Here is a 25,344-nt window from a genome sequence, read left to right as displayed (position 1 = left end):
GGACCAGCAGCCCTGCCCTTGTGCCCATCGCTCAGTTGCAGGACTCTGGACACTGCAGCCCTGACACTTTAGAGCGCCCGGCACAGCCCTGACACCCCTCCAGAAGCACACCCCTACCTCTCCAAAGCCCCCTTTGCCGAGGATGCGGTACTGCCGGAAAGTGTCCTTGGTGACTGACTGCCTGCAGCAACAGAAGTACAGAGCTCAAGTCAGCCCCGCCTGAGCTCAGCCCCAGGAGGGAGGCAGGGTAGAGGCTGCCAGCTTGCTCACCTTTCCAGGTACTTCCACTGCAGGAACCGGTCAAAGTACATGCTGCCCAGGTAGTCAGTAAATGGGCCTCGACTCAGGTACTCATGCAAGGGCCTGGGGGAAGAAGAGGCTATTAACACTGCTCTCCCAGCACCCCCTCCACCCTCACGGGCAGGCTACAGGAGGGCATGCAGGCCCCCTCCACAAAGGCAGAGCGGTGGGGAAGGCAGCAGGGGCTGGTACTCACTGCACACAGCTGCTAAAGAGGTCTTTGCAGGGGCTCTTCTGCAGATTCTCCAAGCACTGGCTGATGTGGGTCTGGCTGATTTCCGGCAGGTAGTCTGGAGACTGCAGGGGTAGAGGACAGTGCCGCAGGCATGAGGGCTGGCAGGTCTGGGCCACCTCCGCAGCTACTCTGTCCGCACGCTAGGTTCCTCCACTGCAAGCCCCCAGCCCAGTCCTGGGTGCAGGGCTCCATGCACTCAGTCCGGTGCAAGCAGCAGTGCCCTGGGATGCAAACCTGCACCTCTGCCATGCTGCCAGCAAGGGGCACCCTCCCCTTGCCGAGCGCCGGCCTCTGGGCTGCCCCCCCAACAGCGGCTCACCTCTGTGCTGAAGAACTGGCGGATGACCTCCTCGCCCATCTCTTTGCGTTTCTCATCTGGGAACAGCTCATAGTCAGTCTGGGCGGGACACAGAGAGGACGTCAACACCGACCCCGGCAGGGCGGCCTCATTTACCATGGGTCTCTGCCCACCGCATGCACGCATGGGACAAGGAGGGCAGAGACCACCGGATGTGCCTGCCTTTCTCCCTCATCTCTGGACTGCAGCCCTCAGGACTGTCTCTCTGTACAGTGCCTAGCACAATGGGACCCTCTTTTGGGATGTGGCCTGCAGGACAGTCCTGGACACCCATGCCTGGCCTCCCAGTCCTGCTCTGCTCCCGCCTCCTCAGACCCCTCGCACTTCCCTCTCTGCTTTCCTCCCTTATTCCCACCTCCCCTGGACAGAGCCCAGTCAATGCTCCCTGGAGAGCTGAGCTCTGCCACTGTGCAAGTCCAACCCACACTGGTGGTTTGGACCATGGCTGGGCACCAGGAAACTGAGAAACACGAGTGACCCAGGAGCAAGGCTCAGCTGTAGGCAAGGGGCTAATTTGCCTGGCACAGGGTGACACAGTGGAGGTGGGCATGAAGCCAGCATAGTGCCCAGGCCCTGATGGCAGGCAGCAGTGAAAGGCACAGCAGGGAGCAGGTGCTGTAGTGACCACCTCTGCCAGCCCAGTGGCGAGGAGCTCTCAGGCTGCCCTCGTTCTCAGGGCTCGGTGACATCTGTGCTACCCTTCACTGTTTCTCATGGCCATCGTCCAGCGGCCTCTCAGCTGGCTGGAATGTCCACTGTCCCCTGGGAGGACAGGGACCTCCCTGCACCAGCCCTGCATGCTGGAGCGTGGCTGGGCAGGCTGCCCTCTGGGGCCCAGTGTTTTGGGGAGCTGGAGGAGGGGGGTGATGGGATGCAGAGCTCAGGACACCCTGTACCCAGCTGCCAGGGCCAGTCAGGGTCACCTCCAAGTGCAATCAGACCCTAGGCTCCTGCCCCTGCTCCTGTTCAGGAGCTGGCTGGCACAACATCCCCATGCTCACCAGGACAGGGGTGTCTCTGGCACAGACACCGGAGAGCCCAGGGAAGTGGGGTGTTTGCACAGCTCTGTGCTCCATGCCACTTGCCCACCTCCCAGAGAGCACACTGGGCTGAGAGCCACCTGGCACAGCATAGCCATCACCCCTGATGAGACAGGGCCAGGCAAAGCCAGTATCTTGAGGGTACAGATGCCGCCTCTCCTGGCCAACGCGCCCAGCTCCCAAGCGTAGCTGGAGCAAGCCCAAAGTCAGAGCAGGGACTGAACAGCAGAGAATGGATGGGGTTGTTGGCACGGGGGGCAGCCAATGTGTGTGACGACACTTCCCCAGTTTACTGCAGCGCATCCGAGTCAGAGTGACCCACAGTGACCCTTGCTGGGCTGCCAGGGGCTCTCCCTGCCTCTCCTCGGGCTCAAGCCAGGCATCTCCCTTGCTGGCTGCTCAAACCAAGGCATGAGTCAACACATGAGCGCCCAGAGGGCAACAAGCCACCAGCTGCATCAGCACAGGGGGGGTTTGCTGTGTACGCAAGACAGAAGTGACTAAAGGTTGGGGACTGCAGCACGGCTCACTCTCACCGGCTTCAGCAAGCAAATGCACAGAGCCGGGCCAAAGGGCTCAGGCCTTATCCCAGACCATTACGACAGGAACTTGCAGCTTTCACACTTGTTCACAGTCATTTTTTCATGTCCACGCATCCTCTTCTAACACCGCCACGGTACACAGCCGTGTTTGCTGCACAGCCTGCTCTGCTTTCAGCCCTGCAACTTCTGAACGCAGGGACTGCCATTAGCAGCACCCCGCTAATTTTCACCACAGGCACAGTGTGAAGGAGGAGAGGCTCCCCCTGCAGCAGTCCAGACCCTGTGCCACGGGGGATGAGAGAGACTGAAATGGCAGCTGGGTGCAACAGGGGGAAAACTTCCCCAGGATTTCAAGCGAAAATTCTCTATTCACGTCTCCGTGCATCGGAAAGGGGACCGATCCCCCAGGGAGCGGAACCAGATGCCGGACAACTGTTTGCAAGATCCCAAAGGGCAAAAAGCAAAGGAGCCCACACAAACCTTAGAGTGCAGGTGGGATGGGCTCCCACCCAGACATGCCCGATCTGCTCAGGAGGGAAGTGAGAAGGAGCTTCCTGCCGGCCTTTACTAGCTGAAGGCAGAGGGTTTCCAGAGGGCGAGATGGTACAGACCAGCTCTTTGGCTTCTGGCACTTGCCAGACCCCACCAAGCCCAGACCCACCTTGGCTAGGGAGCTTTAGTTACTTAAGTGGCCAAAAAAGTCTCGTTGTGAAGAATCTTCCACAAGCTCAAGCTGCCTGGCACAACCCAGGGACTGCTTCCCAGGCATGTGTTTCCCATTAAGCCTCTGCATGACCAGCTTGCTCGCTGCCACTCTGACGAGCCAAGACCAGGCTAAAACTAGGAGCTGAACATGTTGGTAGATGGGCCACAGTTGCCGGCAGCACACGCGCAGCCTCCCCAGCCCACAGCAGCAAGGTCCAGAACGCTCCTCTCGACCCGGAGGACCCAACGGCTGCACCGTTACATAAACGATTGGTTAATGGGAAACACAGACCACTTCACGAGGCTTACGCTTTCTGGTCAGCAGCATCTGCAACTGCCTCCGGGCATCGCAGCCACCTCGCAGCAGATGCACGTGGATTTGGGGGCAGGATTTCAAGTGAGCTACTGAAAAGAAGCCCTAAGCCTCTGGCATGACCGGGAGCAAAGCCTAGTGCTGCCGGAGCCATCCAGCCCCAGGAAACACTGGGAGGAGGGAGAAAGCCCTCTGGAAAACACGCGGATATTATTTCACAAGGGCTGACTTTACGCTCCACGTCATCTGGATGGAATTTTTGCACCGTTGCCTTCGAGAGGGCCGGGAAACGGGCTCTCCGGCCCACCCCACCCGCACCCCCACCACGAGCACTAAGGCCAGGCTTAGCTGTTTCATTCCCTCCCATGCCTAAGGAGCTGCCTCTCCACCACAGCCCCCTAAGAAGCCAGCAGCAGGGGGAGGCAGGTGGCAAGTGACCTGCTCTCTCCCATGGACGAGCCCAGCAGTCCAAAGTCGGCACCTCTTGCTAGGCTAATATTTGCAAAGCTTCCCCTTGGATTTTAATAGCAAATGAGCAGTTCCGATTCTTCCTCCAGAGTCGAGAGGCAGCTGTCTTGCCCAAAGCCCTAGTTGCAGGCCGTGCCCAGCTGCCAGCACGCAAACAGCCCCAACAGACCTGAGCACACGTGGCCTCGGTGCAGAATTCCTGGGGCCAGCCCCAAAGGTCCTCCTTCAGCCTCCTAGCCCCAGAGCAAGGCATGGAGAGCTCCCTATACCCTGCTGTGAAGCCCTTGGGGCTGTGTCACTGCTCAGGTGCCCCAGGACCTTCCAGGAGGCCAGTCCAGCAAGGAGCTACAGTAAAGGGACTGTCCCACTGCATGTGTCTGAGACCTCCCAGCTCCACCCGGAAAGCAGCATAAACCCTGCCTAGAGATTTGCCTGGCACTGCGGCCTGTGCTGCATCCTCCCAACTCACACTCCCCCTTCCCTTCCCTCCCAGTCCCCTGGGGGACGTACAGACTGGCTAATATTAGTGCAGGACTTTGAATGCTGCCCCAGCCTAAAGTTAGCAACTGCCGTCTGTCAGGGCATCCCACCTGGTCCTGAAGCAAATCCAGCTCCCCCATTGATGCCAAGCTAATGCATACCCCCTTCCTGCCTTGCCAGCCCCCTGCCTACCCCTGGGGATTCCTGCCATAACCCAAGCGACCCAGTCCCTGCACAGGCAGTGAGAGCATCCTTACTTACCACAATGTCGAGGAAGCGGATGCAGCGCAGCAGCTCAGGCCGGGTCTCGCAGAACTGACGGAAAAGCAGTCTGCCGATGGGCTGCTTCTCGCACAGGCTGCTGTAGTCCTTCTCTGCAAGAGAGCCCAGGAGGGGATGAGACAGCAGTGTGGCCCCGAGGTCCCATTCACCACAGCCGTGTTGGCATCGGCACAGATCTCATCCCACAAGGGGATGATCTTAGAGACCGATGATCCTCCCAACACACAATCCTCCATGCCCTGAGCCCCCAGCGATCCCTGCTAGCTGCTCAGAGCTGAATCAGCCCTTGCCATGTGCCACCCAGGGGAGAGGATCTCTCCCTAATGCATTGCTGGCTGCAGGTCACCTTTGGTATCAGGAGAGACCAGAGGGCCGGGGGCTCTGTTTTCAGCCAGCAACAGCAAGCCAAGAGCAAGGGAAGAGGCAGTGAGTTCAACTGCTCTGGTGATGGGCACAAGGCTCCTGCCTGGTGCAGGGCTGCAGAGTCCCTGGCAGATCGGTGCCCGACACATCTGCAGCAAAGGCCTGTTGGCCACGGCGGGGCTCCTGCAGCTAGAGGGGCTCCAATCTTGCATGTCATCCCACAAGGGATCATTTGCACTGGCAAAGGCCTGGGTAGATGAGAGCCGAGTGCCAGCCTGAACACCTGCAGCTCAGCAGCAATCTTCTGCTGCCTGCATGGGGCTCTGTGGGGGGCCTGCTCCCTGCTGCAGATGGCCAGCAGCTTCCCGGGGGCTTGTTTGGGCCTGTCCATTAGGCCAGGCCTTACAGCTGCTCACTCCTTCCCTGGCGTGCGTGTGCGACCAGCCAGGGCTGCCCGTTCTCACGCCTCTCTCCCGGGCAGTTTTAAAGGGCGCTCAGCCCCGTGCTGGGCCCAGCTGCAAACCACGAATTCCAGGAGAAACCCCCAAGCAGCTGTGGTCTGTGCTCTTCAGTGCACCAAAGCCTGGCTCAGCTGCTTCCCCCAGTTTCTCCCCTGCTGCCGAGCAGGAAACCACCCCCCTCCGGCCCCCGCACCCTCCATAGCTGCATTCCCAGGCCTTGTAAGCCCGCCCGCACGCTGGGCTCACAGCATGGGTCCCAGGGGAACAGACGGCCCAGCACACGCTAGGGGAAGAGGCACCGACAGCTGCCAGGAGCACAGGAGAAAACCCAGCTTATCTCCTAGTCCGCTTCCTCCCCAGGAGCCCCTGCCTGGCACCTGGTCCCCAAAACCCAAGAGCTGGGAGTGCGCCTGCCCTCTGACATGCGACACGTGCTGCCTCAACCGTGGGCACAATCCAGAACCACCTGTCCAAGGGGAGACCCCAGGTGAAGGGAGCAACCTTGCCAGCAGTGGGGGACCCACCTCCCGATGCCCTGCCCCACCTTCCTCAGGGCTCAGATGAGTATCACTCCTCTGGGCTGGCAGGAAACAATTGCAGGCTTTGCTGCTGAAAGTCAGAGCAGAGCATGGTGCTGCCCAGGCTCCTGGCCTCTCTTGGGCTGGAGAAGGCAACAAGCCTGCCGAGTGTCTACTGAGCCAGGCAGGAAGCAGTAGGAGGGCAGGAGGCTATGGCAGCTTAGCACGCTCTCCTCGCATGCTCCGCTCCCTCCCCACAGGCTCCAGCACGCCTGCTGGCTGCCGTCACTGCACGCCCGGGCTCCGTACCAGGCAGGTTCTGCCAGTTCTTGCACCACCACCACACCTATGCCCTGTGTCAGGCCCTATGTGCCAGCAAGCTCCCAGGAGCCGCTGGGCACGGGACAGGCTGAATGACTTACCGAGGCCCTTCCGGAGCTCGTCACACTGGCTGATGTGTGGGAACCGCAGGATCTCTTTCCATTTCTTGCTCCTGCCTTTCCGCTTACCTCCGCCTCCTGCCGGGAGAGAGTGGGAGGTAAAGTGACTCAGGAGGCATCATCACGCACGACTCCAGCCTTGGCACAAGGGGCCCAAGCGCTTGGGACACTCGTACCATCGCAACAGCAACGCCTCCCCCTCCAACCAGGGGGGCCTCAACCCCCTGAGCGAGTTGTGAGGCACCCCAATACCTGGGGAAAGCCAGAAGCGGGGAGGAGAGGCTTGCCCAAGGGGTGACAGGCCAGCAGGGCTGAGCTGGGCATATCACCCAGCCTCCCACACTGGCAGGAGGGAAGAGATAGTGCCCACCACCTCCTGCCATCAATTTTGACACTTCCCTGGGAGAAGGGCCACATGCCCAGCCTGCCAAGCTCCAGCTTGGTGTTGAGAGGCTAAGCCCGGGTACTAAACACATTGAGAAGTGACTGACATTACCCCTAGGAGCTGGGGGCAACGCTTGTACTTTCACAAGCAGGCGTGCCCTTCCGGCAGCACCAACACCATGGGGCAGGCTGCCGGCCAGGCTGACTTCCCCACTCAGAGGCGGGCTGCAGGGGCTACAACGGGTCTTCCTTGCAGGAGCTGATCTGGGGGAGGGCTCGTGCTTCCTCCCAGAACAATGCCCCGTCCTCTGCTCTAGCCTGCTCGCAGGCATCTGGTTTCCTTATCTCTCTGCTGAGTTTATTGTTCCTAGTGCCATTCCCTGCAAAAACAGCAGGCCCGGGACATGCTGGCAGCGATCACCCCCGATTGGCAGGGGATGCAGGCCCTCGCCTTGCAGGCTGGCCAGCGGGAGCGTGTGCAAACAAGGGGACCCTGCGCACATCTGGAAGAGGCAAAGGGATCAAACTCCCAGCAGCCGCTGGGGCTTCAGGCAACAAGAGATCATTTAAAGGCTTCTGTGGATTTACACACACATACTTTGCTTATGAAGTAACCCCTGTAGGGACCTGACATCAGCACTCATTCCAGTGGCTCGGGGCTGGTCGGCCGCCAATAACAATCTCGGCTGCTGACCAGCTGCCACCCCCCAGCCCTGTTACGTCAAGGTGAACCGACAGGAAGCCAGGACCCGGCTGGGATGCCGCACGGCCGCGCCGCGGGGCCCTGGCCAAGCAGCCTGTCCAGAGGCCCTGGGGGGAGGGGGCCCAAGTTGTACTAAGTCCTCAAGGGAGTTGGCCAAGCAGAACTTCCTGCTGTAATCACTGTGCTTCCTCCTGCATGAATAGGCCAACGTCAGAGCTGGGGCTGGGCAGTGCAGCAATGACCTGCAGGAGCCTTCCCTGAGTGCTGGCTACCTCCACTAGCAACACCGTGGCAAAGGCAATCCTTGGTGCCCCTGCTTCTAAGGCAGCAAAGGCAAGGGGGTAGGACACCACAGCTCCCACTTGGCTCACGCCTTCGCCTCTTGTGGTTTAGGCTACACAGACTCCTCCACCTCCCTCCCAAGCAGCACAGCAGGGGTAACAAGAGTGCTTGGTATCACCGCCTGGCTTTAATGCAGTCCACACACCAACCTGGGTTCAAACAAGCCACAACACACAGCGGAGGTGGCTCAATAAGCAGCCCAGTCATAAAACAGGTAACTCCCAGCAGGGCTTTGCTTGGCAGCCACGGGGCCCCCTTCTAGAGACGGGGCCCAAACAACATTGCCGAGCGAACCAAGCCGAAAGGAAACACCCTGGGCACAGAGCAGCTTCGCCAGCCCCACGGATGCCGCAGCAGGAGGGGAGACGCCGATCGCTCCCACAGCACCGCCCTTGGGCTGGGGAAGAGTGCCACGCAAGCTCTGCAGCAGGTGGCAAGCAGCACACGAGACGGGCGGTTTGCAGAAGGCCCTGCCCCATCCCGGGCACAGACGCCAGGCTAGGAGCAGGGCGACTCTGGAGGAACAACAAGGTGCCACTCGCCGCCTGGCTGGCATGGCTCAGGCTCCCTCCGCGTCGGGAACTGGAGCCCAGGTGCAGCTGCCAGGGGATGCGCGGGTCCAGGAGGGGCGGCTCCGGCTGTGGTCAGCAGGGGAAGGGAGCGGGGTGTGCTGGAAACAGGATTCCCAGGCAACTGCGCTCCAAGGACAACTGTGAATAGCCGGACTGGGCTCTCCCGAGCCAGCGGGATAAACGCTTTTGCATCCGTAACATCCTTGTTGGCTCGCTTGCTCAAGGGCTTCCCCAGCCGAGCATACTAGGTCAGCAGCGCCATGGCAGACCTCCTTCCCAAGGTCACGATGCAGAGCGCCATGCCCCTGGGGAGTGTCTTCAAGGTGCAGCTGGGAGCAGCTTGCAGGCTGAAAGGAAGTCGGCCCCAGACAGGCTCTCGGCCCGTCCTGCAGAGCATCTCAGACAGCTGCAGGGGGCGTGGGACCCCTGGGACCAAGCAGGGAGTCCAGCCGGGGCATCAAGGGTGCTGGCTACCCCATGAGAAAAGGGAAATGGTGGAAATTCCTGTGGCCTGCAAAGGCCAGCGCCCCAGCATTGATGCTACAGCAAGCTCCACGTACATGAGGAGCAGCTGACTCACCACAAAGCGGTCGCATGGCAATTAGCGCTCCTTCGTGTGGACTCCCTGGATCACGCGGCCCATGTGACCTTCCAGCTCCCCAGATGCCGCTCAGGCCTGCACTGCTACAGATGGAGGCTCAAAGCAGAGCCCCCCAGTGCCCTCAGCCAACAGCAAAGAAAAGCTCTCCCGCTGCGGCCCCGCTGCCCTGGCTCAGGACTGGACAGAGGCCCTAGGCCTTGGAGGAGCTCCGGAAGCTGCCTAACATAGATCATTAACACAACCAAGAGCTTGGATGCTGGTGTGAACGTTATGGCCCCAGCTAATCTGCTCACTTTCTCCCCTGGTTTATTCCTTTATCTTCTTTTATGGACTACCGTGAGCTAATGATTCTCTAAAGCAGGAAGATGTAGGCACCCCCCCACCTTAATCGGGACTTTATGGCCCTGTTTTCATGGGGCAGTTCGCCGATGGGATGATAACAGTGGGATGTCCCAGACTGCAGGGCCCTGGGGCCTCCGCTAGTCACATGCAGCATAGAAGGAGAAACCAGGCAAGAAGACAACGAGCCCTCTGGTTTGTCAAGTGCTACAGCCATGCCTCCAAGCCTGCGCTCATGCAGAAGAAATGCATTCCTCATTTCAAGTTCTCTCGCACTGGGGAAAGGAGCCAGAGAGACTGCGAGTAAAACCGAAGCGGTGACACATCAGCAGGTTTCTGGTGCAGCGTCAGCAGCTGCTTCAACGAAGGGGAATCACTGCTGGGAGGAAGCGAGGCAGAGCAAGCATGTAAACACAGGGCGCTGTTTACTACCCGGCCATGTGCTGCCGGGAGCGGGGAGTGGTTCCCACGGCCCAGCCAGGTGGAACAGCACAGGCGGCTGGTTCAGGAGGCCGAGAGGCCGCCAGCCTTCCCGAGACACCCGTGCAGCCTCTCCCAGGCCCTGCAGCCTCTCTCTGCATTCTGCTCGTGTTGAGCAGATTCTTTTTGGTACTGGTTGGTGGAACCGGAGCGTGCTCCGTCCACTCCATGCATTGACCTGGTATTGCAGTGCTTCCAGGACCGGTGCAAAAAAAAAAAAAGGGCAGGCTCTGGGGCCGGGGAACGCAGAAGAGTCCAAGCTACGCAACTGCTCGGCTGTCCCCGGACTTGCTCAGCACTACCAAACCCCCTACCCTGCACACACAGACTGTGCTAGGGAACAACGATGGCTTTACCCCTTTGTAAACCAGCCTGGGACAAGAAAGCCTGGCTGTGCCAACCCCAGGGTAGCGCCCGGCTCTGCTGACAGCCCCTCTTGAAGCATTTCTGCTCACAAGCACCCAATGCATCAGAAATTCCCCCCTCACCAACCCCAGCCTGTGCCCTGCCATGTCTACCCCAGGCACCCGCAGGCCTTTTTCCCTGGGCAAACACTTGCCCCACATGTGCTTGGACAATGCTGAAACTGCCTTGTTTGGGAGTATGGCCAGAACTAAGGCCACCAAGGCCAAGACCAGGTAGCCGCACACATGTAGCCCATGCTGCCACATACACATGGACCCACAGGAGCTCCTTCAGCACAGCTCTCCCGCCACGGGACCCTGCCACGCATGCACAGAGGGGGAAAGGCTGCCAGGCCTTGTCCTCTGCTCAGATGCCTGCTGTGGCTCCACTACATCCCTTTCCCTAAAGCTCCTTAACCTGCTCCTGGTTCACACCTCCTGCAACTGCAAGCCTCGCAGTACGTGAGAGTGCTTGCTGTCTCCGCTAGCAGGACAATTGCTCCGCAGCACGGGGGCCTGGAAAGCAGGGCAGAGCCACGGCACACGGGCCCGACGGGACATGAGCCTGGAGTGCAGAGGTGGCTTCTCAACATGGAGGCTGGGGCTGTGGTTACTACTTCTCCTTCCTTGGTCCCCAGCAGCTTGGACACAGGCTGTCTCCCTTTAGTCAAGCTGACTGGGATGCCCCAGGCAGGGCTCAGCCGATGCTTTGGACATCTCAACGAGCCAAACATTGCAACCTCCCGCGTCTGGACAAGCCCCTCTCATGGGGCAACAGGAACTCGCACTGCGCTGGCTGCAAATCCCAGCCCGCGGCCCGGCAGCCTTATGGGGTGCCTCTTGCTTCTCTGTTACAGAGGGGCTCGTGCTGGTCAAGCCCCACCCCAGCTCTCCACAGGAACCCAAAACTTTCGGGCCCTTCCTCCCTTGGGTTTTAATCACGTTCGATAACAATCTTGTTAAGGGCTATTCGTACGCCTCTTCTGTCGTCAGCACCCAGCCACAATAAGAACGTGGACGTCTGGAGTTCTAAGAAAATGACATTCTTCCATGTGTTTTAAATTGATTTTCTATGGAGAGGGGTGTGAGTGCCTGGCCTTGCCAGCCAGTCGCCGTTTCCTTCACACTCCCTTCAGTTCGGTGCGTGCATATCCTAGAGCTGCTGAGAGATGCTGGGCTGACCTTCCCCACCCGCCTGCGCCTCCTTCCAGCCGTTCAGCGAGGCGAGGTGCCAGTTTTACCTCGTGAAGGGAGAACTCGGCGGAGATGAGGCACATCAGCTTTGCTGAGGTGAGCTGGGCAAGAGTGCCCCAGGCGGTTGTGGAGGGCTAATCAGGGCAGTGCACACTACTGGGTGCCTGACCACTGCTATTCATCACAACGGCAGCCAAAGTGCTCGGGCCTGAGCGGGAGCTTGAACGCAAGATCTGAAGCATGCACGCATGCAAGCACACAGGCACAGGCCTTCATCAATCCCCTCCTCTTTGCGGGCTGCATAATTGCCAGGGAGTAGCAAGCATCCCAGCACCTCAGAAGCAGCAGAGCAGTGCTCTGTCCTTGTCTGCGCCCTGGTGCAGCCAGCAGCTTGGCTATGCAGCTCAGAGCACTCGACAAGGAGCCCGGAGTGGCATTTGTGCTTCTGGCAATGTTAAAACACAAGTGCCAGGTGGGGCTGGGGTTGTGCGCTACCCCCCGCCGAAGGCAGCAAGCATGCACCACCCACTCAGGCTCCCCCTACCCAGCCAGGACGTGGGTCGCACACTGGGACTGCAGCACCATCTGGTTAAGCGTCTTCCGACAAAGCCGGCCTCAAACCCAGCTGAAGAAAGAGCAGTAATCTCGGCCAAGCAGCGCTGAGGGGCTCCGTGACCCCATGCCGGCGCCCTCTGCCATGCCCAGGAGCTCCAGGGGGTGCCTTGCATGGGGCTGCTGGCTGGGCCAGCTTCAGCTCCCGTGCCAGGCTGGGTTGCCTGCGCCCCTGTGCCAAGCCGGGCTGGCCAGGACACTGCCTGCTTGTAACCTCACTCTATCAGCTGGCCGGCAGCCAGGATTCTTGGTCCCTCTGGGCCTGTGAAAGGGAAACATCATAAGGTCAGTGCGAGAGCCAGCATACCATGGACACGGGCCATTAACCTGTCCAGTTCTGGCGATGTGGGAGATTGACATCTGATGGGTCATGCTGCGTCTCTGCCCTAGTAAAAAGCTCCTGGAAAGCTGGAGCTCTTCCCCCGCCTGCAGCAACCAGCTGTCCCAGCCTCAGGAGACCTTTCACCAGCTCTCCAGCTCAGCAGTGACCAGGAGCTCCGAGCATCTCAGAGGCCAGCATGCCCCACGCAGATCCAGCCGTCTCGTGCCGCCCTGGCCCCGGCGACGGTTCTGCACACTACAGCGCACAACACACCCAGCCGCAGCAAGGGCCTTCAAGCACCCCAGCCACTGCGACCGGGGCAGCTCCTCCTCAGCCTCTTGCCTTGCTGGCACCAAGACAGCCACAGGTTGCCCACAGCCCCAGGCTGGCCTCCTGGTACACCCAGAGCTGCCCCGTGCCGCAGGCAGACTCTCGGTTCTGGAGCAGGCTGAGCTCTCCAACCTGGGGTTATTTTTGGCACCCACCAGCAGGGCTCCTGTTTACCAATGGAAATGTGCTTCTCACCTACCAACCCCGGCGCTGGCCCCGACGGGCCCTGTGCCAGTCCGGCCGGATGGGAAACGGGGCAGCATTCTGGGCTGCATATTAATCACGTCCCAGAGCCACACAGGCAATGATCTCACCCTTTCTGCTCATTCCCAACAAGCCTGCTAGATCGCTGGTGAGATCCTGCCTACCCCAAATTCCATCCCCACATCTCCCCCACCCCCTCAGCCCTCCCGGGAGAGCGGCTCATGCTGGCATTCAGGCATCCGACTGGCCCATCATCCTCAGGCATATTTCCCCGTGCTGAGCGAGAATCCCTGTGCGAGCGCGGGTGTGTGTGCAGGAGAGAGGAGGCAGCAGTTTGGGGAAAGCAGACCACAAAAGCCACATTACTCCTCTTCTCCCACCCAGGTCCCCAGCCGTTCACCAGAGGAAAGCCAGCATTTCCTTAGAAGGCCTGTGCCGGAGAGGGGACCCAAGGATACGGTGGCCAGAGCAAGCAGATGAATCAGCCCTTGCCCCAGCCACAGGCTGCGTCTGCAGAGCCGGGGGCCTGCAGCAGCTCTGACAAGCCTTGCAATGAGTCAGCCCCTCGACCTCCAGCCCGCGAAGCCTGCAATCCATTAGCGATGCCGCGTAAACTCGCTAGCTTGCCGCAGGATGGGGAGAGAAGCCCAGTCACTTTCTAACGTGTTTCCCGGAGCTCAAGGCTGGGACCCTGCTCTCATCTGCTCCAGGGGACGGGTTCGGCACATTCAGGATGCACCTAGGGGCTGGGGGAGGGAAGGAAAGGGGTGCGAGGGAAAGGCACCCAGCCTTGCCCGCTTGTGGGAGAGCAGGGGGTGCCCTGGCCCCCTGCGGCGGTCCGCCTGCCTACGGCTCTGGGAACCTGATGCAAGCAGGGTTTCTGGAGGTTTTCCCAGCACGCTGCCTGGTTTGAATCAGGCTGGAAACACCGCAACGGCAGCCTGTGTAAGCGGCAGTCCTGCATCGCCTGGGCCAGGGCTCTCGGCAGTACAGGAAACAAGCCAGGGAGTCCAGTGCTGCGTAGAGCCCACTGGCCCAGGCCTAGTGGCATCTGGGTCGATGCCTTTTGCTTCCCTGCTGCCTGCTCAAGATCCCCACCAGAAACAGAGGTGCAGAAAGGCCACAGGCCTCCGGCCCCCGCCAGGCAGAGGCGGTTTGTGCCATAACACAAGGGACTCGCAATGTGCCCAGATGCTATGGTGGGGGGCACCGTGGAACAGCCCGGCATAACCCATCAGCCCCAGCGTGGCTTCCTAATGCTTTGTGCACACCTTGCCTACAAGCCCTGGGCCAGCTCTGGCTCTAGGAGCCTGGATGGCCAGACTTGAAAGCCCTCCTGCTGGCCCCTGGGTGCTTCATCCTCATTCAAGTGCCACAGCACCTCTCTTGGCTCCATTGCCAGTGGCTGGGAAAGGGTCCAGACAGCCAGTGTTGGCTCCTACCCCTGCCACGGGACCAGGCACTGAGGCTCTTAACTGCCCCTCCTGGCCCAGTGCGGGGAGGGAGGGTGGGAACAGGACTGATGGTGACCCCTGTTCCCAGCACAGCATCCTGCTGCCCCCAGCCACCTCCTCCAGGCGAGGGGTCAAGTAGGTGGTCAGGGACGCCATCCCCCTCCCAGGAACAGGGAGGCTCCAGTGAAATGACTCGGGGAAATGCCATGGTCACAGAGACCTTGTCTACACCAGTCTGGCTCCAGCAGCTCCCACCCCAGTTTGCAACTCACAGATGTCCACATCAGGGGTTTCCACCCGCTCAGCTACAACCTGCCATGCAGGCACAGCCCAAGAGCCCGAGGGCCCAGGGCTTCCCTCCCCAGCCCTCCACATTTCTCTCCAAGCTTTAGCTCCTGGAGCCATGGGATCCAGGGATCTGGTTATCATACAGTTGTGGAGAAGAGCTGGGAGCCAGGACTCCTCCCTCCCTCCCTGTCATACTTCAAGCCCCTGAAGACAAGCAAGCAGGACCTAATACAGACGGCCGATTCCAACTACTGGTTCGTGGCTCCTGGGGGCCTCATCTCCAACTGCAGAGCAGCCGGGGTGGACAGTGCTGCCTTCTCTGAAGCAAAGCCTCGGGGCTTCCTCTGCCTTACTGGCAGGGACCTCCCTCTGCTGCAGCCCCCAGCACAACATACATTTCACAGACATTCGGGACTAGAAGGGACCTTGTGAGACCGAGTCCAGCCCCCCTGCCATAGGTAGGAAGTCTGCTGGGGGCAAGTGATCCCAGCACGATCAGCATCCAAACATTTTTCTGAATGAGTCCAGAGTAGGTGCTTGCACCACCTCTGAGGGGGAGAGGGGGGCCAGTTCCAGACCCTGGACACTTGGACTGTAACGAAATTTTTCGTTATGTCCAGTCTAAATCAGCCTTCCAGAAGTTTGTGGCCGTTAGACCTTGTTATCCCTTGGGGAGCCCGGTGAACTTCTCCCAGATCCTGGTGCAAACCCCTTATGTACTTATAGGCTGCCGCCAAGTCCCCCCTGAGCCTTCTCTTCTCCAGGCTGAAGAGTCCCATGTCCCACAGCATCTCCTTGTAAAGCTTGCTCTCTCGGCCTTTGATCATACGAGTGGTTCTCCTTTGGACTCTCTCAAGCTTATCCACATTCCTCCTGAAGTAGCACTGAATCCAGTTTTGGGCCTCCGCCAGCTGCGGCCTCACTAAGGCCAAGTAAAGTGGGAGGATGACGTCCCTGGTTTTGCTTGAGATGCATCGGTGGATACATGCCAGAGTCTGGTTTGCTTTGCCAGCTGCGGCATTACATTGGCGGCTCATGTTCATCTTGTGGTCAGTCAAGACCCCCAAGTCTCTCTCAGTCGTGGTGCTAGTGAGTGTATCACTGCCGAGCCTATAAGTATAATGCTGGTTTTTCCTCTCAAGGTGGAGCACCCTGCACTTCTCTGCACTGAATGCCATCAGGTTTTGGCCTGCCCATCCACAGATTTTGCCAGTCCGCATCCAGCGTTCCCTCTAAGCTGTGTGGCATGCGTGGCCGTGCAGGCGCCCCCGGCAGCACAGCATGAGCACGCCTGCGTGGCCACGCACACCACACAGCTTAGTGGGAACGCTGTCCGCATCCGACGCCTGAATCCATATCATTAATGGGGATGTTGATGAGCACTGAGCCCTGAGGGACATCACTGGTCACCTCGTGCCATGCTGATTTGCTCCCATCAGCTATTACTCTTTGGGCCCAACCCTGGAGCCAGTTTCCCAGCCATCAGACTGTGAGACGATTGAGGCTGCAGCTCCCCAGTTTAACTATGAGGACATCATGGGAGACCAAGTCAAAGGCTTTCCTGAAATCCAGATATATGACATCAACCTCATCTCCCTTGTTGAGGCAGTGCAGCACCTGTTCCTAGAAGGAGACTAGGTTGGTAGGCAAGACCTTCCAGCAATGAAGCCATGGTGGCCGGCGCTCAAAGCTACCTTCGTTAGCCTGTGGCTGATGGAACCGTTGATGATTTTCTCCAGGATCTTTCCAGGGATGGATGTCAGACTGATTGGCCTGCAATTCCCTGGATCTTCCTCCCTTCCTTTCTTGAAGAGTAGGACCACAGTGGCTCTTTTCCAGTCTTCTGGGGGTGTGCTATGATGTCCACCAGCTCCTTCAGGACTCTCGAGTGCATTCTGTCCGGGCTCGTGGATTTACGGATGTCGAGCCTCTCAAGGTGTTCCCTCACTTGACTGACATCAACTGTGGGCCCATCTTCTGCACCCTGGATGCTTTGCGTCCTGTCCGACAGGGTGACCCCCTTGGGCAGGTGGAAGACGGATGCAAAGTACTCATTGGATTGGCCTTTTCCTAAGCATCAGTTGTCAGCTGTCCCATTTGATCTAGCAGTGGTCCAATGTTGCTGTGGTTCTCTCTCTGACTTCCCACACTTCTGAAGAAGGACTTTTTGTTGTCCTCGACTCCCATGGGTAGCCTGAGTTCAGTTTCAGCCTTGAGTCTTCTGGTCCACTCTCTGCAGGTGCAGGCTAGTGCTGTACAGTCCTCCTTGGTGATAGACGATTCCTGTTTTCCTTCTGACACAGGCTTTTCTTTTTAGTTTCAGGATGTCCAAAAGTTCCCTACTAAGCCAAAGGGGTTTCCTAACCTGCTGACTGCCTTTCCCATGGGCGTAGAACAGACTTTCCTTGTGCTTTAAGAATTGAGCCCTTAAGGAACAGCCATTCCTCAAGGATTCCCCTTTCTGAGGGGTCGTGGTCTCTTAGTGCCCGACTGACAAGTCTCCCGAGTTTGTGAAAGTCAGTCTTCCTAAAGTTGAGGATTTCTTGTTTTACTGAGGGATTTGCTTGCCCTCCGTTGGACACAGAAAGTGATCAGTTCATGGTCGCTGCCACCAAGCTTCCCCTTGATCCTCAGATCGCTCATCAGGTCATCCCCTTTGGCCAGAACCAGATCCAGCATTGCCTCTCCCTTAGTCGGCCCGTAGACCTCTTGCAGCTCATCAATGCAAGCGAGGAAGCTACGCAACTGATCAGACATGCTGCAACTCAGGCCAGGGCAGGGTGGGCAGGAGCTAACACCTTGAGGAGCTGCTGCTCCATGCCCTGCCCCAGGGGTCAGGTCTTACTGGCTCCTCCATTGCACCCCTGACACTTTACTGGTCTCTAAAAGCAATAAAGAGTTGTCAGCTCAAAATAGCTCCAACAGACAACACACCAAGCTCCACAAAGGTCCTTGAGAAGCCTCACACTGGTGGGTAAGGAGCAATCGCTGGAGCTCACCTTGGGGTCGAGGTCCCACTAAAGGCAGAGTCCAGTGCAGCATGCACAAGTGGCCAAAGTGAATCAAGGCAGGAGGAGAACCAGGCATCCTGACCCCACAGCCAGCACCCTCCCCATACCACCTCTGTGCAAGGTCCCTTCAACCCCACAGCTCACCCCTCTCACCCCACAGCTGTCATCTCCAGAAGGCACCAAGCACCGCAGAGGGTCAGGCCAGCGGTGAAGAGGGCCGCCCCTGCTTCCATGGGGCAGCAGGGTGCAAGACTGGATGCTGCAGGTATGGGAGATTGGGCACTGAGACCCAAGGAGCTTGGTGCAGACCCACAGGTCCCAAGAGAAAAAGGAGAAAGCCACATCCTGGATCCTTAGCAGCCAGCCCTGGTCCCCGCCACCCTGTAAACACCCTTATTGCCTTCTGCAGTCACACGCTGCCCGACCCAGAGCAGAGGGGAGTCCAGGGACGATCCCGTGAGAAGCGAGGGTGTAGGCAGCCCTGCGCATGCATACAAGTGTCATCTCACTTCTCCCTCTGCAGCAGGGGAAGGACGTGGTCATGACAGCGCTGGAAGCCAGAGGAGTGGCCCAGAGGAAATTATGCACATTCAGAGCTTGGAATGAGCTTTCCTGGCCAAGACTAAGTCTGGCCATGCCAAGGCATTGCCCCTGGGGCCAGAGGCAGGAGCCAGGGCAGGGCTCGCCACAAACACCCAGTCCCAGACCGCCCGCGCTAGGGAGAAGGGGGAACCACCTGGTCCCATGAGAGGGAGCCCAGTGCTGGGAGTGGAGGGGAAAAGCAACAGTCTCGCCAGCTCTGCAGATAAACACTGCCCTCCCGGTACCTGCTCTCAGGACAGGGAAGTCCGGCAGAGCCAGGCAGCCTCACGCAACCGTCTGCGAGCAGAGTGCCGTCCCCTCCAGTCCTGTGGTGGCCGTGAGCCCAGGGCACTCAGCACCTTGACCCTGTGGCCTGAGAGGTGCTCAGCAGCACTAGCAAATCAGGCCTCTGCTTAAGGGCTGTAAAGAGGGAGAAATTCCTCCTTGTGCCCAGCATTCAGGGCATGCAGCTCCTTCCAGGAGGCTGGGCATGCTCCAAGTCCAGCTTCCTACAGGGCACGGACCCCTTCCCAAGGCCACTGTAGTGCCGCTACATACCCCAGCACCAGCCACAGAAGATCTCCACAGCCAAGAGATTCCCCAAGGGCAGAAAGTACCTGCGCACCCCAGAGAAAGGAGCTCAGGTTCATGCATGGTGCCTGCCCCCCAACCCGCTCCCCCTGGCAGCTCCATCTGGGCTGCAGCATCTGTTGCGTCAGGGCAACACCCACAGCTAGGACTCCTGTATGCCAGGCCAGAGCAACAGCTGCAGCACAAAAGGGTGACTTCAGGACAGGCCCCTCCTCCACACTGACATTTCCACCACCCCCCGGCCCGCCGTCTTCCCCCCAGGCTGCAGCCGATGCACATTACCCAGCACTAAGGGCACGTGGAGCAGTCACACCCAGCCAGCCAGTCATCAGCACAAGATGCAGACAGGGCCATGTGCACCTGGCTGAGCAGAACAGCATGCTGTCGGCCAGTGCCCCAGCCCAAGGACGGGCCTACAAGGTCTTGGGCACCACCACGGGGCATCAGGTCCACAGCGTCTGCCCCACACGGGTAGGTGGTGCTATGCTAACACACGCGCTGCTCCCATCCGTGCTGCTCCTGCTGGCTCCTGGTAGAGATTAAGGCAGCCCAGTGCCAAGGTTTGGTTTTACACGTTATTGCCACACGTCCCATCCAATGCAACAAACCCTCTTGCTTGTCTCCGCTTCTCTGGTGGCATCAATGGGTCCCATGGGGTTTAGCCTGCTGAAAGAACCTGGTAGCCTCCCTCAGCCCTGCAAGCTGGGTCAGGACCACGGCTCTGCACAGCAGGGAAGGCCATGTCTGCCTGGCTTGGTGCAGCACTGTGCGCAGACACCCTTGTGTGCAGCCTGGGAGTCCCATCGGTACCGGTCCCCATGGAAGACAGCCCCAAGAGGTTGCCTGCATCTCCTCGAAAGAGATCAGCAGCTCCAGCATCCTATCCCTAGATCTCAGCACCACATCACTCCCAGCCCTCGCTCTTGTACCCACCACCCCCTCAGCCAGTGGGCCAGTTCTGCGTGCCCAGCCCCACTCCTCCACAGACCATGCAGGCAGGGGGCTATATTCAGCTCTACCAAGCACCAAGAGCTGCAGACGCCTCTACTCAGCTCCCCCCACAGCCGGAATTTGCCTTGTGGATGTTTGGAGGTTCAGGGCTTAATGTGCCTCTAGCAGGCTCCCCGCTCTCCCCCCCTGCACCAGAGCCCTGCCCTGAAGCCCAGCTCCCTGGGGCAAGGCCCAGCCCTGAGCCAGCTAAAGGAGAGGGGGCGAGCCTCAATCACAGGCAGCTCCCAAGAGCCCCTGCAGAGAGACCTGCTCAGAGATGCAAGCCTAAATTAAAGGAAGTCACACAGCCTGGGAGCCAGACAGCTGCTTGCAAGGACCTCTCCTCCGAGGTCTGTGCAGCACCTAGCACCACGCAGGCACTTGCCAAGATGGGCACCCCCACAGCCACACACGCTCTCCGCACTTGCCCACTGCTTTCAAGGGTCAGCCTTGCTGCAGGTGACGCACCCTGCAAAGTCCCAGTTTCTGGAGCTGGGCCCAGGGAAAACCTTTTGGCTTACATGAGAAACTTGCTGCTTCTTTCTCATGGGCGACCCAAGGGACCAAAGTGCAGAGGCAAAGGAGACAGGCTGCTAAACAATGAGCGGGGGACAGAGCCGAAGGAGGATATTTGCACTCAAGTCTGCAGGGCTGCTCTCCTCTGCAGCAAGAGACGGAGGCGGGTGGCCGCTTTCCCTTGAGAGAAAGGAGCCCCAGCCTGGCTTGCCTGGGGTCTCGTGCCCAGTCCGGCCTGCTCACGTGCTGCAGATCCCAGCCCACATCTCCAGTTGCCTTGTCAAGAATCTCCCTGCACGGGATATATTGAGGGCACCTGCACACCGCGTCCACCCCAAGGCCGTGGGGGTCACGACAGAGCTTGCCCGAGCCAGCTCCGCTGGCTGCACCTCCCTGCCAGGGCTCAGCTCCCAAACAGGAAGCCTGTTCAGTCCCACGACGTCCATAAGAATGTTCCTGGCGTGGAGCACGCGGTGATCCCACCACGCAGACACGCAGCCGAGCGCGGGACAGCTGCCTCGCCGCCCGGCCCCTCCTCGCAGCTCTCGCAAAAGCCAGTGCCGAGCAACGCACCCTGCGCTGCGGGGGCAAAAGCGGAGGCAGGGGGCACTTCTGGTTCTTGTCTATTTTCCTTATATTTTCTTTAAATGAAACCTGATGCTGGAATTCCCTGGGAAGCTTGCTCTCTCCTCAAAGGCCAGGTGCTGGGAGATGTGCTGTGGGGCAGGAGGGGGCCAAGAGCCAGGACCATCGTAGGGCAGCTGCATCCCTTGGTACCTCCACTGTAGAAAGTGCTGGGGGTGGGTGGGGTTGCATCATGGCCCCTCCTCGGCATGGGATCCGCGCAGACAGCAGGTTCTGCGTGCTGCTGGAGAGCAGAGCCGACCGCAACTGGGGTAAGACCAAGAGGCTCGTTAGCTTTGACAGCATGCACGCGCGTGCGCCAGGACATCATGTGCCTGATGTCAGGCCTCCAAGCTGCTGCTGCTGAGAGTTGCCAGCCTGGGACAGAGCGCAGATCCATCAGGCTGGGGGCTGGCAGCACAGAGATGAGGCTTCCTCAAGCTTTTCCCCAAGAAAGGTGGTTGGCTCCATGGCCCCGCACCAAGGACATGGGCACCCCACAGCTCAGAGCAGCTCCTGGAGTGCACAGGGCCCCCATGCAGAAGAGGAAGCAGCTGCTCAAAGTGCATGCCCAGCACTGCCAGCACGGTCTAGCGAGGACAGTGTGGGAGTCAGGACTCCTGGGTTCTGCTCCAGCTCCGCCAGATGGACCAAGTGGCTGCAGGCGAGTCACTGGGGCCACGGCCAGGGCTGGCACAGACCCACATACCCCTGCTTGCTCCTACATGGCATATGCCAGGACAGCAAAGGGAGCTCATACAGCACTACCAGACAACTTTGAGCATGTACCTGTGCCCGTCTGGGACTGGCTGCCATAGGAAGGCACCACGGTATGCAGAGCCATGCAAAGCAGCCTATGCTGCTGGACAGCTGGGTGGGAGCAAACGGGCAGGGCATGTTTGAGGCAGTGCCCCTGTGTCATGAAGCTGTACAGAGTCCTGAGCTTCTGACCTGCACGGACAAGGGGAGGCAGCCTGCCTCCTCCAGCTCCTGCTGCGTTCTGGAGGGGCTGGGATCGAGATGGATGTTGGAGCCCCCTTCTCCCTGTCAGTCAGACCCAGCTTCTCCTGATCCCCATGAAGAAGACTTTGATGCGAGCTCATGTGGTTCTGCCTTCACAGGAGAGGAGCTAAGATGGGAGCAGTCTGCTTTGAGCGCCCCGAGATGCTATCAGCACCTGCTCTGCCCTTGCAAACAGCACTAGAGGCAAGCAAGGGAGCACCATGTACCCGCAAGACCCTGCCAACTCAGTCTCTCTTGTCAGCCAGTCCCCCTCTGCCTCACACCATGCCTGTGCAGAGCCACACAGCAGAAGCCAGGCACTGCTAAGGATCTGCCCACATCCCCCCCTCCAGCACTGCAAGGCAGGGAGCCGAAACCCTCGCCCCACCCGCCTCGCTGGCAGCACAGCCCTTTCCAGGAATGATAGGAGCATCACCACAAACTCATCATTTATGCCCAGGGTTTCAGGAGGCGACTCAGCCTGGGAGGAAGAGCTGAGGCTGGGAGACAGGGAGGAAGGGATGCCTGCTGGATGGTGTGTCCCAGCTGAGTGCTGGCAGGAGGCACAGGGCAGCCAAGCTCTGGGGACTGAAGTCTCCTGCCCAGCTCTGCTGCGGGGCATGATGGAGCCTTCTGCAACAAGGGCAAGGCTCTTCCCCTGCCCCAAACAGAGTGGATTCTGGGCCTGGTCCTAGAGAGCAGCTTCAAGTACCCCAGGAACTACAGAGCATCACAACCTTGCCCTCTATCCTGCTCCCGGCAAGGTTTTCTCCCTCCCCTGGCCTGCCTGCTGACACCGCACGAGTGGCTGCACAACATAACCCTCTGCTGCACACGCATCTCTCTGGGCAGAGGATGCACACGAGTGACAGGGGTGTCATTTGAAGCACTTGTGCTCAGTAACGAGCACCGTGCGGGACCCCAGACTGATGAAGTAGGACAAGACGCGCAGGCCAGCAGCCACGTGAGCTTCCCCTGCGCTGCTGGGTGCCCCGTGATGGCTCGCCCAACCTCGCAGTGCTGCCTAGAGCTGTCCCTGGTGTGTGCACCCAGGGCTTGCATGCTCCAACGCATGCACCTACTCCGGACCATGAACTGAAAACCAGACCTCTACCCTACCCCCTCCTACCCCGAGCCCCTGGCACAACCCTTTTGGCTGCAGGTCCCCGAGCGTCTTCTTATACGAGCAAACGGCATCCAGTCAGCGCCTGCCCTCCCTCCAGCTGCTGGAGACAGAGCCTGAGAGGATGTGGAAGGTGGGAGGCCATGAAGGAGCTGGGCACCAACCCACCCTCCATCCCCAGCTCAGCTCAGAACTGCTGCACAGCCACGGTGCCCTTCTCATGTGAGGCCAGGGGTTTCCACTGCTCTCCGAGCATCTGGCGTCAGCTGCCTCTTCTTCTCTGCAGAGCCCCGAACCATGGGCAAGCAGATCTCCTGCAATCAACAGCCATCTCACAAGTCCTGCAACCAAGCCAAGCCCTCCTGGCTACAGCAGGCAACTCCCTGCAGCAGACAGCTTTGCTGCCCCTGCCTCCTGGCTCAGACCCCAGCAAATAGGCCAGATCAAGGTGAAGGGTGGGGTGGGAAGTTCTCTCAAACCAAGCACAAACCAACCTAGATCTGAATGACAGCTCTGTCTCTCTCCCTAGATCTCCAGTGGCACGAGCTGGTCCTGATGGGTGGATCCGCTGCGGCACACGGCAGTGACACTGAACAGATCCAATCTGCTCCATCAGGGCTACCTTTCTATACGGGCCCTGTGGGGCACCCTCTTCTACATGCATGGCATGCGACTGCCACGTTTTCCTGACCACAAAAATCGCTGCCCAATGACACGGCTGTAAACATGCGTCTCTTTTGAGGCCGCCTGGATTTATCCGAGTCAAAACCTGTGACAAAAGAGGAAAAAAAAGAGCGGGACAGCTCTTTGCACACACGACCCTTCTAAGCTACATGGCTGCTTGGTAGCCAGGGAGAGCACACAGCCCGATAGGCTTCTCCCTGCAATGACTGGCAAGTAACTTGAAAGAGCTGCTATTAACCCACAGAGGTGCACAGCACGATGGGGTAAGCCTGTACATCCCAGAACAAAAGGCTTGCTCCCACAGAAATGCTGCCCTTGACCTGCTCTTCATGCAAAACAGACCTTGCTTGGAAAAGGGAGGTTCAGTCCGGCTCCTCCTGCTTCCTACCTCACCGGTAATCAAGGGTCTGTCATCAGAAATTAGCTGACAAGTAGCTGATTCACCAAGCGGCAGAGATTCCAACTCGCTCCCTGCCCCCGAGGCTTGACTGGCTCCTCCAGGGCCTAGCGGGGAACCTCCTCTGTGCAGATGGGACTGAGGACATGCAGGGAGCAGACGGCAGCCAAGTGATGGCATCTCAGGCAGTCCTTTCTCTGCACAGATCGTGCTGTGAGCTCCAATAACCCCTTAGCGACCCCAAACACCTTCACAATCATCAGCCGAGAGAAGCCACAGACCGGCGCCTCGGTGGTGGGGAATGAGCACAGTTGGGCTGGCTTCCTATGTCATGAGAGTTAGGGGGACAGTCCCCAAATCAGAACTGCCTAGACCTTACACGCTGCAGGCTGCCAGGGAGTGAGCAACAGTGGAAAAGACCCTTGTCATGCCCGGTCCACTCTCCCTTTCAGCATCCACTCCCTGCCGCTGTGCGACACTGGATACTGGGCAACGGGGACCGATGGTCTGACCCAAGAAATGATCACTCGTACGTTCTTACATTCTCCCGCTCGCATCCCATGACAATCCAGTGCAACCTCCAGCCGAACAGCGAGTTACCTGCTTCTCAATTTAGACTAGCCTCCCCCACCAAGCTGACCCGTGAAATCAGAAAAGCTGTTAAATGAAAAATAAAACCGCTCCTCTCGGAAAGAAGCCCACGTACCAAATGGTGAGACATAAGCACTCGCAGAGCTGTTACACAAACAAACCTGTGCAGAGAGAAGCCCCTGTCTGCGCTGTACCGTGCCAGCCACGCTCTGCACGCAAGACGCTGCCACACAAACCCTGTCCTGCCCACACTTCCCACTGCCCCAGACCAGCAGCTTCCCTGGCAGTGGACCCCCTGCCCCACCAGGAAGCCCAGCTGCTATTCCCAACTGGGATTCTCAGCAGAAGAATATGAGACTCAGGGGTGAAATCCCATTAAGACTGCTGGGAAAAGAGGACCGAGCCTGACAAAGCTGCTTGGGACATGGTGCCTACTGATTTACAATGCTCCCCAGTCTACCGTGGCCCTGGTACCCAACTCCAGTTAAAGGCCCTCTGC

General features: G+C 59.2%; 1 protein-coding gene across 2 annotated transcripts in view; it reads right to left on the bottom strand.

Annotated features, from left to right (window-relative positions):
- Positions 1-25,344, bottom strand: part of LOC109317420 (G protein-coupled receptor kinase 5-like) — a 38,679-nt gene that overhangs the window by 7,674 nt on the left and 5,661 nt on the right. For both annotated transcript variants that reach the window (XM_019546101.1, XM_019546102.1), the window contains exons 2-7: positions 6,488-6,583; positions 4,703-4,815; positions 855-932; positions 497-597; positions 271-363; positions 118-181 (exon numbers count right to left, since the gene is read on the bottom strand). In XM_019546101.1, coding sequence (XP_019401646.1) covers positions 118-181; positions 271-363; positions 497-597; positions 855-932; positions 4,703-4,815; positions 6,488-6,583 — 545 coding nt within the window. The remainder of the gene's footprint in view (positions 1-117; positions 182-270; positions 364-496; positions 598-854; positions 933-4,702; positions 4,816-6,487; positions 6,584-25,344) is intronic.

This window comes from Crocodylus porosus, unplaced genomic scaffold (assembly GCF_001723895.1).
Source record: "Crocodylus porosus isolate Cpor-Errol unplaced genomic scaffold, CroPor_comp1, whole genome shotgun sequence".
Classification (NCBI taxonomy): Eukaryota; Metazoa; Chordata; order Crocodylia; family Crocodylidae; genus Crocodylus; species Crocodylus porosus.
Note: the sequence above shows the minus strand (reverse complement) of the source record. Positions and strands in the feature narration are given on the sequence as shown.